Source organism: Panthera pardus, unplaced genomic scaffold, assembly GCF_024362965.1.
Source record: "Panthera pardus isolate Hobbes unplaced genomic scaffold, ASM2436296v1 HiC_scaffold_22, whole genome shotgun sequence".
In the NCBI taxonomy this organism is placed as follows: Eukaryota; Metazoa; Chordata; class Mammalia; order Carnivora; family Felidae; genus Panthera; species Panthera pardus.
Genome location: NW_026526788.1, coordinates 29113538 through 29131763, shown reverse-complemented (window position 1 = coordinate 29131763; position 18226 = coordinate 29113538). Strand labels below are relative to the sequence as shown.

At 36.6% G+C, this 18226-nt stretch overlaps 1 protein-coding gene across 2 annotated transcripts in view; it reads left to right on the top strand.

The window, feature by feature from the left end:
• Positions 1-18226, top strand: part of DNA2 (DNA replication helicase/nuclease 2) — a 56501-nt gene that overhangs the window by 22218 nt on the left and 16057 nt on the right. For both annotated transcript variants that reach the window (XM_053888533.1, XM_053888532.1), the window contains exons 7-14: positions 2855-2972; positions 3524-3689; positions 5984-6178; positions 7461-7691; positions 9892-10008; positions 10089-10198; positions 11082-11196; positions 12577-12796. In XM_053888533.1, coding sequence (XP_053744508.1) covers positions 2855-2972; positions 3524-3689; positions 5984-6178; positions 7461-7691; positions 9892-10008; positions 10089-10198; positions 11082-11196; positions 12577-12796 — 1272 coding nt within the window. The remainder of the gene's footprint in view (positions 1-2854; positions 2973-3523; positions 3690-5983; positions 6179-7460; positions 7692-9891; positions 10009-10088; positions 10199-11081; positions 11197-12576; positions 12797-18226) is intronic.

Genomic DNA, 18226 nt, shown 5'->3' with positions numbered 1-18226 from the left:
GAATTTTAAGAATAAAATAGTATTTCTTGTATTAAAACATGAGGAAAATGATTAGAGCAAGGCTCAAACAAAAATATTGGAATTTATATTGCATATTCACTATTCAAGAATGAAGGAGGGGCGCCTGGGTGGCTCAGTGGGTTGAGAATCTGACTCTTAATTTCCACTCAGGTCATGACCCCAGGGTCGTGGGATTGAGCCCCAGGTTGGGCTCTGGGCAGAAGATGGAGCCTGCTTATGATTCTCTCTCCCTCTGCCACTTTCCCCTAGTCATGCGTGTGTGTTCTCTCTCTCTCTCCCTCTCTCTCTCTCTAAAATTAACAACAACAAAAAGTAAAAAAGAGACATTGAAGAAATTATAGTAAACCATTGAGTTATATAGGTATTGGGGATGAGGAAAGACATATATATCCCCTCTTAGAAGATCTGACTGTTTCACTTTGGTAATGCAGAAAAAGCTCATGTTATAGACTAACTTAATTTAAGGAAAGTCTTTATAAATGGATAATGTTACCAAAACTCATGTCTTTTTTCTTTTTTTTTTTTTCTGTTTGTTTATTTATTGAGAGCAGGAGAGAGCACGTGGGGAAGGGGCAGAGAGAGAGGGAAAGAGAATCCCAAGAAGGCTTCACACTCAGCACGGAGCCCCATGTGGGGTCGATCTCATGGACCATGAGATCATGACCTGAGCAGAAATCAAGAGTCAGATGCTCAAACAACTGAGCTCCCCAGGCCCCCCTAAATTTTGTTATTTTTGTCTTTTTTTTTTTTTTAAGTTTATTTATTTGAGAGAGAGAAAGAGCAGGGAAGGGGCAGAGAGAGAAGGAGGGAGAGAATCCCACACAGGCTTTGTGCTGACAGTGCAGAGTCTGATGTGAGACTCAAACCCATGAATCATGAGATCATGGCCTGAGCCAGTCAGATGCTTAACCAACTTAGCCACCCAGGAGCCCCAATTTTTTATTTTTTTAAAGTAAGCTCTCAGCATGGGGTTTGAATTCCCAACCTTGACATGAAGAGTCACATGCGCTGCTGACTGAGCCAGCCAGGCACCCCTAAAACACATTAAAAAAAAAAAAATGTTTGTAATGTTTATTTATTTTTGAGAGAGAGATGGAGACAGAGCATGAATGGGGGCGGGGGGTGGGGGGCAGGCAGAAGAGAGAGAAGACATAGAATCCAAAGCAGGCTCCAGGCTCTGAGCTGTCAGCACAGAGCCTGATGCAGGGCTCAAACTCACAAACCATGAGATCATGACCTGAGCCAAAGTCAGATGCCTAACTGACTGAGCCACCCAGGCACCCAAAACACATTTTTTAAAGGAAAAATATTATATGGAGCTATATATCTAAACCAGCTTATAAAAAGAAAAAACCTGTTTAACTTGTGATACAGTTGAATTATAATAATACTGTAAAATTTCAACCCAATTTCCTTTTGTTACAATATAAGAAAATGTCATTTCAGATACTTTTCCCTTCTAATAAGTTCCAGCATCAGAGTTCTTTATATTCCTTCCTTCTGCCTCAGTTCCTTTGGAGGGAAAAATAGCACAGAAGGAAACAATTTCAGATGACTCCCTTGGTCTACAGCCCCAAGGCTCTACCCTGTCACTTATGGATTCATTTTAATTTAAAAAAGTTTTTCAAAAGTTTTATTTGGTACCTATGCTGTATCAGGGAACACGAACACGAGTAGTATGTTTGTAAAACTGCCTCCCAAAACATGCTTCATAGGCTCAAATATTGAAGCAACAGCCCTTCATCAGGATATTATGTAAGGGCATCTTGATTTGGGATCAAGCACCACATCAGGTTCTGTGTTGACAGCCAGGAGCCTGCTTGGGATTCTCTCTCTCTCTCTCTCTCTCTCTCTCTCTCTCTCTCTGTCTCTGTCTCTGTCTCTGTCTCTCTGCCCCTCCCCAGCTTTTGTGTGCATGCTCTCTCTCTCAAAATAAATAAAATTTAAAATATATATTTTATTTTTAAGTAATCTTTACATGCAATGGGGGGCTCCAACTCAAGCCCGAGATCAAGAGTCTTATGCTCTACTATCTGAGCCAGCCAGGTGCCCCATTATATTTTAAATATAGCTTAGAAAACAAGAATGTAATTATAATTTGACCTATGTAGGCATGTTAATTACAATGACTGGTGTTGGTATTTTAGAATGATTTAAAGACAAATCATTCAACATTTTCATCTTGGAAATCTCTTGGAAAACAAGCTAACTTGTTAGTAGGGTGTCTGTGACTGAATGATTTGCCATTACTGCTAAGGTGTTTTCATGAACTGTAAACCAGCTGTTTCTAACTTGTCTTAGGTGGTTTCCCAGGAGAGCACCACATAAATTTAACGCAGTTAATAATGACTCATGCTCTGCAAAAAGCAGTGAACGCTGTAGAGTTAGTCTCACTTAGTTGTCCCAGTAACTATGACATAAGTAATACGCATTTTTGTGTTTAGTTCACTTATTTTATTTATTTTATTTAGTTCACTTATTTTAAACAGGGAAAATAGTGTCTAAAGTCTGTTAACTTCAGAATGTGAAATATAGTTTGCTTAATTTCCCTCTTTAATTTATTGGAAATCTAAATATTTACTAAGAAAAATTCTATGTATCTCTTTTTGGTGTAAAACTGAGAAGTATAAACAGTGGTCATGTTGTGGAAATTAAATATTTGTCATTGAATTATCCTGTTACCTCTACTAATTTGCCTTGTATTGTTTTCAAAATGGAAATAATTTCATTGACCTTTTGATTTTAAAATTACAATATGTGTTGATTGCTAAACATGCATGGAAATATGAGAGCTCAAGTTTTATTTGACAAAATGTACAATGTTTTTTCACAGCTTGTTCTGTACACACTGCTAAGTCAAGAGAGGAGAGCTGATCCAGAGGCCGGCCTGCTCCTTTACCTCAAGACTGGCCACATGTACCCTGTGCCCGCCAAACATCTTGATAAAAGAGGTTGAGCTGTTCTCTCTCAATTTACTTCCCTGGGTTTTGTTTGTTTGTTTTTTTCCTTTAACCTTTGGCAATCTGTGTATATACCTGGCAGTATCCACTATATTTGCTAGGCCTAATACAGGTTGTAATGTGTAGTTGTGGATTGATTGATTCACTGATTGATTGATTGTGGTATATTTTTAAAAGAATTTGAACAATATACTGTATAGATGAAAACATTAACCTTTTAAAGTTTTATTCAAAAATTTATTTTAAGCTTCCTGTCTTATATTTGAGACATTCTAGATAGCTGTATTCATCCTTAAAATTTAATTATAAATACCAACTTCACAATATTTACTGTTTATGAGATATATGGTTGTTTAAAAGAACTTATCAAGTGAGCAAAAGTTGAAGGAAATATATGCCAATTTGTTAACAGTGGTTATTCTAGTGTCATGGGAAATACGAATGTTGTTTATTTTATGTTTTTAAATCTGAAAGCTTTATGTGAGAAGGATATGTAATAAGCTTTACTTAATTCTTAAACTACCCCTCTTTTTCCCCCATAGAATTATTAAGGCTAAGAAACCAGATGGCATTCTCTTTGTCTAACCGTATTAGCAAATCTTCTGTTGGAAAGGAGAAGACAAACCTTGCTCCTTTGCCACAAATAATTGAGGAAGAGCAAACTTGTAAATACTGTTCACATGTTGGCAACTGTGCTCTTTATAGCAGGTAAAAACATTGCCTTCCAAAAGTATTCGTTCCAGTTAAGTATTTACTCAACTTAAAAGGATTTAACTTTGTTGTATGGTCTGGCATTGATGATTTCATTTTAGTTATTTTTCTTTGTGGGTAGTATTCCTAAAATGAAGAGAGTAGGGGGAATAAAAGCACAGTTCATATTTTGTAAGCAGCCTTTTTCCTTGGGGAATAATAGAATGCATTCTAAGCTTTTTCCAAAAGTGGTTACTTATTTTTGCTGCAAATAGTTTCTGGGGAAATGAAATAATTTTAGGACTTAATGGAATCTGGTTAAGGGACGTCTGGCTGGCTCAACTGGTGGAGCATGCGAATTGATCTCGAAGTTGTAAGTTTGAACCCCGTGTAGAGATTACTTAAAAATAAAAAATCTTTGGAGCACCTGGGTGGCTCAGTTGGTTGGGCATCTGACTCTTGATTTCATCTCAGGTCATGATCTCATTGTTTGTGGAGTTGAGCCCTACATCGGGCTTTGCACTGACAGTGGAGCCTCCTTGGGATTCTCTTTCTCCCTCTCTCTCTGCCCCTCCCCTACTGATGTCCTCTCTCTTTCTCTCTCTCTCTCTCTTTCTCAAATAAACATTAAAAAAATAATAATTTATATTTAAAAAATTAAAAAAAATTTTTAATGTTTATTTATTTTTGAGAGAGAGAGAGTGCAAGCAGTGGAGGGGGGGAGAGAGAGAGGGAGACACAGCATTTGAAGCAGGCTCCAGGTTCTGAGCTGTCAGCACAGAGCCCAACGCAGGGCTCAAACTCACGAACCGTGAGATCATGACCTGAGCTGAAGTCAGACGCTCAACCGACTGAGCCACCCAGGTACCCCAAAATAAAAAATCTTAAAAAGAGAAAAAGGGAATTAGTATAGGAATTCTAAGTAACTTTTCTTAAATGATATTTAAGAAATCTTCCAGTTCTTAGTTGCTATTTTAATTTCATGCCTTGTCTAGTTAAAAACAGGGAAATTGTTTCTTTTGGTATGATTCAACAGACTTGTTTTGTTTATAGATGTCTATTTTTCTTTTCTTTTTTTAAGATTTTTTTTTTTTTTTAGGTGATCTCTATACCCAGCATGGGGCTCTAACTTCCAGTCTTGAGATAAAGAGTTGCATGCTTTACTGACTAAGCTAGCCAGGTGCCTATATGTGTATTTTTCTATGTATGGGGAGTTTATTAGGTGTCTTATGGACCTTCGTAGGCCAGTGGAAATCTTGAAAGACACAAAAAAGTAGTTAGATGTAAATACAGAGTAGGAAACAATATCAAAGCAAGACCAAAGTTCTTTTGTTTAAGTCCAAAGTTCTAATTCAGTCTATTCACATAAAGGACTTTTTTAAAAAATGTTTATTTATTTTTGAGAGAGACACAGAGCGTGACCAGGGGAGGGCCAGAGAGAGGGAGACACAGAATCCAAAGCAGGCTCTTGGCTCTGAGCTGTCAGCACAGAACTGTTTGCAGGGCTCGAACCCACGAACCATGAGATCATGACCTAAGCCGAAGTTGGACACAACCGAGCCACCCAAGTGCTCCCACATAAAGCACTTTTATTTATTTACTTTTTAATTTTTTTAATGTTTATTATTATTATTATTTTTGAGAGGGAGAGACGGAGTGTGAGCGGGGGAGGGGCAGAGAGAGGGAAACACAGATCAGAGGTAGGCTCCAGGCTGCCCACGAACCTTGAGATCATGACCTGAGCTGAAGTCAGACACTTAACCAGCTGAGCCACCCAGGTCCCCATAAAGGACTTTTAAAAGTATTTTATCAAATAAATGATCTCTTAAAGGCAGAAGAAATCTTATTTTATTCTTTATGTTTTGTATGCCTCTATAACATTTATTTCTATATAATAATCCCAAAATTGGTATTAAGCAGAATTTATATTCCATACAATTCTCTATATTTTTATGTTGACATTCTTATGATACAGAGCTGGATGTACAATATTGTGATTTTGAGAAATGCAATTGTATAAAAAGCCAAGATTTGCTACATACAGGAATGAAAACTAGAGTATCCCAAACTTAAGTTAGGGTGATAGTCCTTAAAAGCAAAATAATGCAGTACTGGGTTTCTTATGCATTTTGTTTTATAAAAAGCCATTTTGCTTATAACATGTTGAAATGACTTTTAACGAAAATTAGGAGCTTTGGTTATAAGCTATGGTGATCATCATATACATGTGCTTATTTTAGAAATAGCCTCATTTTTATAGCTAGCCAGTCTAATATTTTATATACATCTCTGACTTGGAGCTATATCTTTAGAGCAGTTGAACAACAGATGGATGACAGTTCAGTCCCGATTGGCATGCTGCCCAAAATAAAAGAAGAAACCCAACATCTGAAGCTTTCACACTTGGAGTATTTCAGCCTTTGGTGTCTAATGTTAACCCTGGAGTCACAATCAAAGGATAATAAAAAGAATCACCAACATATATGGTTAATACCTGCTTCAGAAATGTGAGTGGTCCATTTAATACAGTAAAACGTCAGTAACTTATATTAGCTAACGGGATGACATTTGGAAAAATGTCAGGATATGTAATAACATTTCAGAGATGTGCAGTTTCATATATTCATGCCAACTCTAGATGGCTATGAAGGAATTATTTCTAAGTAGAGCACAATTGTTACTTTTAGTAGGTTAAATATGACTTGAGAAATCTTATTTTAATAATTGTTGGTAAGTCCTTGTTTATCGTTGAAAACAGCATAAAGTTTAATATATCATTAGGTGAATTTTAGCATCCTAGTAGAGTACAAGTTAATGAAGTTTCACTTAGTATTTTATAAAGTTTATATATTTAGTAAGTTCTGATACAGATTCAAATTTTCTAAAGTTGGTCCATCTTTCATTTTGTGAGATCTGTTTTTTTACAAGTTGCTTATAAATATGGATTCAAATTTTCTAAAGTTGGTCAGTCATTTTGTGATATCTATTTTTTTTACAAGTTGCTTATAAATAAGTAATTTTGTTATCTTTACATAGTATTTTTCTTTAGTATTTAGTTGCTTTTGATCTACTTGTTTATAACTTTTGAGAATGAATATTGATTTTAATGTGACTTTAGAAATAATTGAATCATTTTCTTAATAGTAAATTTTAACACAAGGAGTCATTACAGTGGATAAAGTGTAAGTAGCTTTTGATAGACTCCATAAGTATAGTGAATATGTCAAGTGTACATGCCAACAAGCTTCTGAAGTTGTATAGTATTTAATAGTAGTGCCTGAGAGATTGTAAATGCTTAATACTTATCTCTTAGAAACAGTGGAATTATCAGTTTGCTTGCCATTATTTTAATAAGAATAATTACAAATCCTTTTATAAATACTAAAGAAATAGGCACTATTTTCTTCACATCAGGTTCAGGAAACGTTATTACCATTTGTTTTCTGTAATGTTACATGTATCAGCATACGAAGTTGAGGTATTGTTCAGAGTTCAAAGTGCTGATACATGTTGTTCAGAGAAACCAGCCTGTGGGTGCAACAAGGGATGTGCTTCCTAGCACTTGTCTAGGGATGGTTTGGTGAGAGATTATTCTAAAACTAACCGAATGTTTCCTTAGCATTTCTAACACTTCAATGTAGATTGTAGAAAATGTAAAAATGATGGACTCATTGTTACCATTATAACTTCCAGGGGTCAGAGGAACAAGTAAATTGTGGAAAAATGCAAATACAGTATTTATATATATGATGTAAATGGAAGCTTTTTCTCTTTCTCTCTGTTTCATAGGGAAGAGAGTGGCAACTGCATTGGAAACCTGATTAGAACAGAACGTGTAAAGGCAGTTTGTGATGGGCAATATTTACATAATTTTCAACGTAAAAATGGTGCCATGCCTATCACAAATCTAATGGCAGGTGATAGAGTTATTTTAAGTGGAGAAGAGAGAACACTGTTTGCTTTGTCTAGGGGATATGTGAAGGAGATTAACATGACATCAGTAACCTGTTTATTAGACAGGTAATGAAAAGTTCCGTTGGAGGGGGTGGGTGACAGCTTTATTGACATGTAAATTACATACTATACTAGTCATTCGTTTAAAGTATACAATTCCATGGTTTTTAGTATATCCTTAGAGTTGTGCAGCCATCACCAAAGTCAGTTTTAGCATATTTTCATTACTCCAGAAAGAACCCTTGTACCCTTTGGTATTCACACCCCCTACACTAGGGAGTCACCAGTTTCTTTTCTGTCTCTCTAAATGTGCCTGTTCTGAACATTTCCTATAAATGGGATTATGCAATATGTGGTCTTTTGTGACTGGCATTTTTCACGTAGCATACTGTTATTGAGATTCATCTTCATGGAGTAGCACATGTCAATACTTCATTCCCCCACTCCTTCTTTTTTTTTTTTTTTTTTTTTTTTTTTTTAACTAATCTCTATGCCCAACCTAGGGCTTGAACTCTCCACCTCTAGGTCAAGAGTTGCATGCTCCGCTGACTGACCCAGCCAGGTGCCCCACTTCATTCCCTTTTCTTAAAAAAAATGTAAAATTCACATAACACAAAATTAACCACTAGCCATTTAAAAACATACAGTTCAGTGACCTTTAATACATTCACAGTATATTGTGTAACTGTCACTTCTATCTAGTATTTTCATCACCCTGAAAGGAAACATTCCCATTAAGCAGTCTATCTCCCCTCAGTCCCTGGCAACAACTATTCTGTTTTCTGTCTCTATGGATGCATCTAGTCTGGATATTTCATATAAATAGAATCAAAATATGTGTTGTTGTTGTTTATTGCCTAGCTTCTTTTACTTGGTATAATGTTTATGAGGTTCATCTAAGTTTTGGCATTTACCAGTACCTTATTTCTGTATGTCTGAATAATATTCTGTTATGTGGATAGGCCACATTTTGCTCCTCCATTTATCAGCTGATTGACATTTGACTTGTTTTCACATTTTGGGTGTTATAGCTAGTGTTGCTATAAATATACACATACAAATTTTTATGTGAATATATATATATTTTTTAAATATTTTTTTATTAGTTTTCTTTATTTTTGAGGGGCAGAGAGAAAGAGGGAGACACAGAATCTGAAGCAGGCTCCAGACTCTGAGCTGTCAGCACAGAGCCCGATGAAGGGCCTGAACTCACGAACTGTGAGATCATGACCTGAGCTGGTCGGATGCTCAACTGACTGAGCCACCCAGGCGCCCCATATGTGAATATATTTTTTATTTTCCTTTGTAGGTACCTACCAGTGGTATTGCTGGGCTATGCACTATTTTGAGTTTAATATTTTGAGGAGCTACCAAACTGCCAAACATTTATCTAGCATATTCTGTTTTATAATGCTTATGTGGACATAATCTGATCTAGTTCTCACAACCACATGAATGGCAGGCAGGCTAGACCCCCTTTGTCAGCTATGAAGCTTATTCTGAGCTCTCACCATTTCATTTTCTCCTTTTACAATGTATGCTGGTTGAATATGCAGGTTGGGAAGAGGGTGAGGTTAAGGGAGAGGGAAGGATAAAGCAGTGGTATAGAAGCAAGTGCTATTAACTGGGATCAGAACCACAGAATGAAGATCAGGTTCAGCAGGGATGAAGATTTGTTCAGTTTTGAATATATTCAGTTTCATAGCCTTGGTTTGGCCACGTGGAAAGATACTGCTGCCTGCTGTATATCCAAACCTGAAGCTTAGGTAAGCAACCAGTTGGAAGAGGAATATGAGGTCAGAGCCACATAAGGGCTTGGAACCAAAGGGAAATTCTAAGAAAGAGCAGTATACAGGACCATGGAAGGAACCCTAGGGTTTGAGGAGCTGGAGGAAGAGTGGGAGAAGGCATCAGGAAAGAGACCTGTGCTCCAGGCTAGAAGAGAGAAGGGCCATGTGTTCAGGATCCTTCTGGGGGTGGTGAGCCCAGGCTAGACTGTAAAGCAAGGCCTAGTGAATTGTCAGCAGATGTAGGTTCCTGATTAACTGCTTTGACCTTAGTGTCTTGTACCCTACTTTTCTCTCTTTTCCTGCCAGTTCACCCTTCTTATATTGTCTCTGATTGGCAAGTATGAATTTTAGGGCCTAGTAGCCATTTTTAATAGCTATTCTGGCCCATTTACTCTTAGCAGACAGCAGTGTATTTCTTACATAGACTGACCGTGTTAAATGAAAAACATTTATGTACATGTGTTTTGCTGTTGTAGGAACTTGTCAGTACTCCCAGAATCAACTTTGTTCAGATTGGACCAGGAAGAAAAGAATTGTGATATAGATACCCCATTAGGAAATCTTTCTAAATTGATGGAAAATACTCGTGTCAGGTTTGTAACAATGAATAAATCTGAAATTTACCCCCACTTTCCTAAGGAATATTACTAAAAGCATTTTTTTTCCTTGTCAGTCAGAAACTTCGAGATTTGATCATTGACTTTCGTGAACCTCAGTTTATATCCTACCTCAGTTCTGTTCTTCCACATGATGCAAAGGATACAGTTGCCTGCATTCTGAAAGGTATGTGATAATGAGCATGTCTTCTACCACTGTTCTTGGTTGTATTTATAATGTAATGTATGTCATAGTCTGTCGTGTTTGTTATTTAACTTGCAGTTATAATTTTTGGACAGATTCTCTTAGGAAACAGTTTACATATACACTTTAACATCACTGTCACATTTTCTTATTTTGAAAAGACCTATTGGGGGCGCCTAGGTGGCTCAGTCGGTTAAACATCTACCTTCAGCTCAGGTCATGATCTCACAGTTCTTGAGTTAAAGCCCCTCATAGGGCTCTGTGCTGACAGTTTAGAGCCTGGAGCCTGCTTCAGATTCTGTGTCTCCCTTTCTCTCTGCCCTTCCTCTCTTTGTGCTTTATATCTCTCTCTCAAAAATGCATAAACATTTAAAAAAGGAAGGAAGGAAGGAAGGAAGGAAGGAAGGAAGGAAGGAAGAAAGAAAGAAAGAAAGAAAGAAAGAAAGAAAGAAAGAAAAGAAAGAAAGGAAGGAGGGAGGGAAGGAAGGAAGGAAGGAAGAAAGAAAGAAAGAAAGAAAGAAAGAAAGAAAGAAAGAAAGAAAAAGAAAGAGACAAACAGATGTACTGAAGAACAGACTTGAATAGAGGCTGCTTTCTTTTTTGAGAGAGAGAGAGACAGACAGAGTGTGAGCAGGGCAGAGGCAGAGAGAGGGAGACACAGAATCTGAAGCAGGCTCCAGGCTACACTGTCAGCACACAGCCCAATGTGGGGCTTGAACTCATAAACTGTGAGATTATGACCTAAGCCGTAGACGGGGCTTAATGGACTGAGCCACCCAGTCACCCCAAGGCTACTTTTCTTCTAGTTAATTTGCTCACTGAAATCCAACATTCTTTTTCCCATTATTTTAAAATTTAAATGCAGGTTTGAATAAACCTCAGAGGCAAGCAATGAAAAAGGTACTTCTTTCAAAAGACTACACACTCATCGTGGGCATGCCTGGAACAGGAAAAACAACTACCATATGTACTCTCGTAAGGTTATTATTCTTTTGCTTAGAAACTAAGTATTTAAATCAGCTTCTCAGTTCAGACAGTGTGATGTCTGCTATCAAAAGGGCTGAATTTTTTTTTTTTTTTAATTTTTTTAACGTTTATTTATTTTTGAGACAGAGACCGAGCATGAACGGGGGAGGGTCAGAGAGAGGGAGACACAGAATCTGAAACAGGCTCCAGGCTCTGAGCTGTCAGCACAGAGCCCGACTCGGGGCTCAAACTCACGGACCGTGAGATCATGACCTGAGCCGAAGTCGGCCGCTTAACCAACTGAGCCACCCAGGCGCCCCAAAAGGGCTGAATTTTAAATCAAGTCTTCATTTCAAATTAACCTTTTAGAATGACAGGAGAAATAGAAAAACTAAGTCACAAAAAATTGTAATCATGTTGTAGGTTTCCTGCATTTAGGATTGTCTGAGATCTCTTTCTGTTGGTGGCATGTATGTCATTGTATGTTTTCCTTCCCTTTAAAAAATGCCTGGTGGCTCAGTCGGCTAAGCATCTGACTTGGGCCCAGGTCATGATCTCGTGGTTTGTGAGTTCAAGCTTCACATCAGGCTCTCTGCTGTCAGCACAGAGACTGCTTCAGATCCTCTGTCTCCCTATCTCTGCCTCTCCCTTGCTTGCATGTGCGTGCATGTGTGCACACTTTTTTCCTGTCTCTCAAAAATAATAAATATTTAATATATAAATATAAATATTTTTATATATTTAAATATTATATAATATATATGTTTATATATTATAAATATAATGTTATATTTACACATTTTTAAATATTTTAAAATTTTTAATTAATTAATTAATTTATTTTAATTTTATTTATTTATTTTATTTTAATTTTATTTATTTATTTAATTTTAAATATTTAAAAATTTTAAAATATATGTGTAAATATGAAATATTTATAAATATAATATTTATAAAATAAATATAATTATTTATAGAATGTATATAAATATATAAATATAAATATTTAATAATAAACATTAAACAATAAAGTAAATCAAAATGATAAATTATATAGAAGTGGTTGAAATAGATTTTTCTGGTATTCTCCTTCCATGTCAGTAAATTTCTGTGCTAATTTTAGAATAACCAAAATGATGGCAACAAATATTTATCAACTAATACTGTGTGCAAGGCACTATTCAAAGTTCATATTTATTCAATTTTATTATCACTAATAATATGTTATTAACATATCATTTTAACTTAATAAAAAGTTACCTTGGCTCAGCTCTTAAGATATGCTTCCTAACTATTAAGTTTTCTGATTCTGTTTGAAAAACATAAGCATGTTAAAAATTATCTGGAATTAAAAATAATGCTATTTTCCTTTCTTTTATTCACTATTAGGTAAGAATTCTCTATGCCTGTGGCTTTAGTGTTTTGTTGACCAGCTATACACACTCTGCTGTTGACAATATTCTTTTGAAGTTAGCAAAGTTTAAAATAGGATTTTTGCGTTTGGGTCAGACTCAGAAGGTACATCTAGACATCCAGAAATTCACAGAGGAGGAAGTTTGCCGATCCAAGTCCATTACATCCTTAGCTCTTCTAGAAGAACTCTACAATAGTCATGTAAGTACAATTATTGCATGATAATGCCAACAGTAATTTTTGCAGCTAGAGTGATTGGAGTAATGGCATTCTGGGAAATTCAGTCACGTTGACCAATTTATTAATTTATAATTTACTGTTTGCTTTTGAACTGAGACAAGGTTTCTGCTTTCTTATTCAGGGCTCCCATCTTCTAGATTAAAATATCCTAATAAAGGAAAACTTGTTGCTCTCTACTCAAAAACACTTCTGACACTAACTACCTGGAGTTAGTGCAGATTCCACAGGTTAGGGCTCAGTCCCAATAAGATTGTACTACCCCTTTCAGTTCTCAGTTGTAAATCTGGGCCTTCTGTGTTATCTGCATAACCAGGCATAAATTGCGGTTCCCATGGCCCCCTCCTTGGGTTGAGAATTTGCTAGAATGGCTCACAGAGTTCAAGTAAGTGCTTTACTTACTATATTACTGGATGTATTATGTAGGGTACAATTCAGGAACAGCCAGATGTAAGAGATGCATAGGGTAAGGAATGTGGAGAGGGGCATGGAGCTCTATGCCCTCTGCAGATGAACCACCTTCCCAGCACCAGGTGTTCATCAAACCAAAAGCTCTTCAAACCCCTTTGTTTAGGGTTTTTATGAAGATTCCATCATGTAGGCATGATTGATTAAATCATTGGTGGTTGGTGATTAGCTCAATCCCCACCCCTCTCCCCTTCCCTGAGGTAGAGGGGAGGGGGTGGAGCTGACAGTTTTGACTCTTTAATCTCTAGGTTTGTTCCTCTGGCAACCAACTCCCATCTCATTAGCATAAACTGAGGTGTGGTTGAAAGGGATTTATTATGAATAACAAAAGATATTCCTCTCACCCCTTGCACTCAGGAAATTCCAAGGGTTTTAGGAGCTCTGTGCCAGAAACCCAGAGGAACACCAAACACATTATTATATTACATGTTATTACATTACTAATAATCGGGATTTTTTAGCAAGTTCAAATTCAAAGCAATGGTACATGAACAGACTTGTTATAGGTATAGAACCTAGTTTTTATTTTATTATTTAATGTTTTGTATATATTTTTCTGGGAAGTGTTTTTGTTTTTTGGTTTTTTTTTTAAGATTTTATTTTTAAGTAATCTCCACCCCTAAGATGGGGCTCAAACTCAACCCCCATGATCAAGAGTCACATGCTTTATTTACTGAGCCAGCCAGGTGCCCTTCTGAAATTAACTGATATTTTTGTCTGAAAAAAAAAATCTCTTAAACTAAATGTAATAGGCTGTTCCTTCAAGTCCTTTGTCAAATGTCTATAGCAGTTATTAAAAAATTTTGAAGTGGCTAAGATGTATATCTGATTGACTTTTTAAAAATTAAACTTAGTATTTGAGATAACTATAGATTTGCATGCAGTAGTAAGAAATAATAGACATCATGTATATCCTTTGCTCAATGGCACCATTTTACAAAACTACTAAAGAACTAGGATATTGACATTGATACTGTTTGGATACAGAATAGCTCCTTCAGAATAGCTCCTTTACCACAAGGATTACTTGTGTTGCGCTTTTACAACTACACCCACTTCTTTTTTGCCCCACCCCCTCCTTAACCCCTAATAACCACTTGTCTGTTCTCCATTTCTACAATTTTGTCATTTCAAGATGTTATATAAAATGAGATCGTATAATATGTAATCTTCTGGGGTTGGTGTTTTTCACTTAGTGTAATGCCCTGGAGATTCAGATTGTTGAGTGTGTCAATAGTTGGGTTTTTTTACTGGGGAGTATTGTTCCATTGTATGGATGTACCACAGTTTGTTTAACCATTCAATCACTGAAAACATCTGGATAGTTTTTGGCTATTACGAATAAAACTGCTGGAGATAATCACGTACAGGGTTTTGTGTGAACCTAAGTCTATTGGATAAATGCCCAGGAGTACAATTTCTGGATCATTTGGTAGTTGTATGTTTAGTGGTTTGTTTTTGTTTCTGTTTTTGTTTTTAAGTAATCCTTTTGTCCAACATGGGGCTTGAACTCATAACCCGGAAATTAAGAGTCACACACTCTACTGACTGAGCCAGCTGGGTGCTTCTCTCTCTTTTTTGATTCTGTTTTGTTTTTCCTGCCTTATGGGTTACTTGAACACTTTTTAGAATTCTATTTTGATTTCTCTATAGTGTTTTTGTGTGTATCACTTTGAATAGCTTTTAGTGGATGCTCTGTTGATCTAAGCATTGCATTATATATACATAACGTATAGTCAGTCCATTGATTATGTCATTTTACTAGTGCTAGTGAGGTTTGAAACCTTACTTCCATTTATGTCCCTTATCTTCTCCTGTTTATGATTGTCTTAAATATTCCTCCTACATAGACTGTGTCAGACTGTGTTCTAATTTTTGCTTCAACCATGAAACATAATTTGGAAGAAATGAAAAACCTATTGTATTTATTTGTATTTTTGTTTACTATGTTCTTCTCTCCTGATGTTCCCTCCAAATTTCCATTCTTTTATTATTTCCTTTCTGTTTAAAGATCTTCCTTTATCCATTCTTTTAGGGTAGTGGGTCTATTGGCAACAAATTCTCTTAGTTTTCCTTCCTTGCGAGAATGTCTTCATCCCTGAAGGATTATTTTGTTACTTATAGGATTCTGGGTAAATAATTTGTTTTCTTTTAGTACAGGAAAAATATTCTACCACTTTTTTAAGGATTCCATGATTTTTTTTTTTTAAGTATTCTGTAATTTCTAATGAGAAATATGCTGACATTTGAATTAGAATATTTTCCCCTATAGCAAGTTGTTATTTTCTTGGACTCCTTTCCAGATTTTTTTCTTTTAGTTTTTAGAATTTTAATAATGGTGTGTATTGTAGTGTTTTTTCTTTTCTATTTATCACGTTTGAAGTTTTCGCAGCTTATTGAATCTATAGATTTAATATAGATTTAATGTCTCTTGTCAAACTTGGGACATTTTCTTTTTTTTTTTTCAGTATATGAAGTTTATTGTCAAATTGGTTTCCATACAACACCCAGTGCTCATCCCAAAAGGTGCCCTCCTCAATACCCATCACCCACCCCCCCCCTCCCTCCCACCCCCCATCAACCCTCAGTTTGTTCTCAGTTTTTAACAGTCTCTTATGCTTTGGCTCTCTCCCACTCTAACCTCTTTTTTTTTTTTTTTTTTTCCTTCCCCTCCCCCATGGGTTTCTGTTGTTTCTCAGGATCCACATAAGAGTGAAACCATATGGTATCTGTCTTTCTCTGTATGGCTTATTTCACTTAGCATCACATTCTCCAGTTCCATCCACGTTGCTACAAAAGGCCATATTTCATTCTTTCTCATTGCCATGTAGTATTCCATTGTGTATATAAACCACAATTTCTTTATCCATTCATCAGTTGATGGACATTTAGGCTCTTTCCATAATTTGGCTATTGTTGAGAGTGCTGCTATAAACATTGGGGTACAAGTGCCCCTATGCATCAGTACTCCTGTATCCCTTGGGTAAATTCCTAGCAGTGCTATTGCTGGGTCATAGGGTAGGTCTATTTTTAATTTTCTGAGGGACCTCCACAATGCTTTCCAGAGCGGCTGCACCAATTTGCATTCCCACCAACAGTGCAAGAGGGTTCCATTTCTCCACATCCTCTCCAGCATCTATAGTCTCCTGATTTGTTCATTTTGGCCACTCTGACTGGCGTGAGGTGATATCTGAGTGTGGTTTTGATTTGTATTTCCCTGATGAGGAGTGATGTTGAGCATCTTTTCATGTGCCTGTTGGCCATCCGGATGTCTTCTTTAGAGAAGTGTCTATTCATGTTTTCTGCCCATTTCTTCACTGGGTTATTTGTTTTTCGGGTATGGAGTTTGGTGAGCTCTTTATAGATTTTGGATACTAGCCCTTTGTCCGATATGTCATTTGCAAATATCTTTTCCCATTCCGTTGGTTGCCTTTTAGTTTTGTTGGTTGTTTCCTTTGCTGTGCAGAAGCTTTTTATCTTCATAAGGTCCCAGTAATTCATTTTTGCTTTTAATTCCCTTGCCTTTGGGGATGTGTCGAGTAAGAGATTGCTACGGCTGAGGTCAGAGAGGTCTTTTCCTGCTTTCTCCTCTAGGGTTTTGATGGTTTCCTGTCTCACATTCAGGTCCTTTATCCATGTTGAGTTTATTTTTGTGAATGGTGTGAGAAAGTGGTCTAGTTTCAACCTTCTGCATGTTGCTGTCCAGTTCTCCCAGCACCATTTGTTAAAGAGACTGTCTTTTTTCCATTGGATGTTCTTTCCTGCTTTGTCAAAGATGAGTTGGCCATACGTTTGTGGGTCTAGTTCTGGGGTTTCTATTCTATTCCATTGGTCTATGTGTCTGTTTTTGTGCCAATACCATGCTGTCTTGATGATTACAGCTTTGTAGTGGAGGCTAAAGTCTGGGATTGTGATGCCTCCTGCTTTGGTCGTCTTCTTCAAAATTACTTTGGCTATTCGGGGCCTTTTGTGGTTCCATATGAATTTTAGGATTGCTTGTTCTAGTTTCGAGAAGAATGCTGGTGCAATTTTGATTGGGATTGCATTGAATGTGTAGATAGCTTTGGGTAGTATTGACATTTTAACAATATTTATTCTTCCAATCCATGAGCAGGGAATGTCTTTCCATTTCTTTGTATCTTCTTCAATTACCTTCATAAGCTTTCTATAGTTTTCAGCATACAGACCTTTTACATCTTTGGTTAGATTTATTCCTAGGTATTTTATGCTTCTTGGTGCAATTGTGAATGGGATCAGTTTCTTTATTTGTCTTTCTGTTGCTTCATTGTTAGTGTATAAGAATGCAACTGATTTCTGTACATTGATTTTGTATCCTGCAACTTTGCTGAATTCATGTATCAGTTCTAGCAGACTTTTGGTGGAGTCTGTCGGATTTTCCATGTATAACATCATGTCATCTGCAAAAAGCGAAAGCTGGACTTCATCTTTGCCAATTTTGATGCCTTTGATTTCCTTTTGTTGTCTGATTGCTGATGCTAGAACTTCCAACACTATGTTAAACAACAGCGGTGAGAGTGGGCATCCCTGTCGTGTTCCTGATCTCAGGGAAAAAGCTCTCAGTTTTTCCCCATTGAGGATGATGTTAGCTGTGGGCTTTTCATAAATGGCTTTGATGATGTGTAAGTATGTTCCTTCTATCCCGACTTTCTCAAGGGTTTTTATTAAGAAAGGGTGCTGGATTTTGTCAAAGGCCTTTTCTGCATCGATTGACAGGATCATATGGTTCTTCTCTTTTTTTTTATTAATGTGATGTATCACGTTGATTGATTTGCGCATGTTGAACCAGCCCTGCATCCCAGGAATGAATCCCACTTGATCGTGGTGGATAATTCTTTTTATATGCTGTTGAATTCGATTTGCTAGTATCTTACTGAGAATTTTTGCATCCATATTCATCAGGGATAT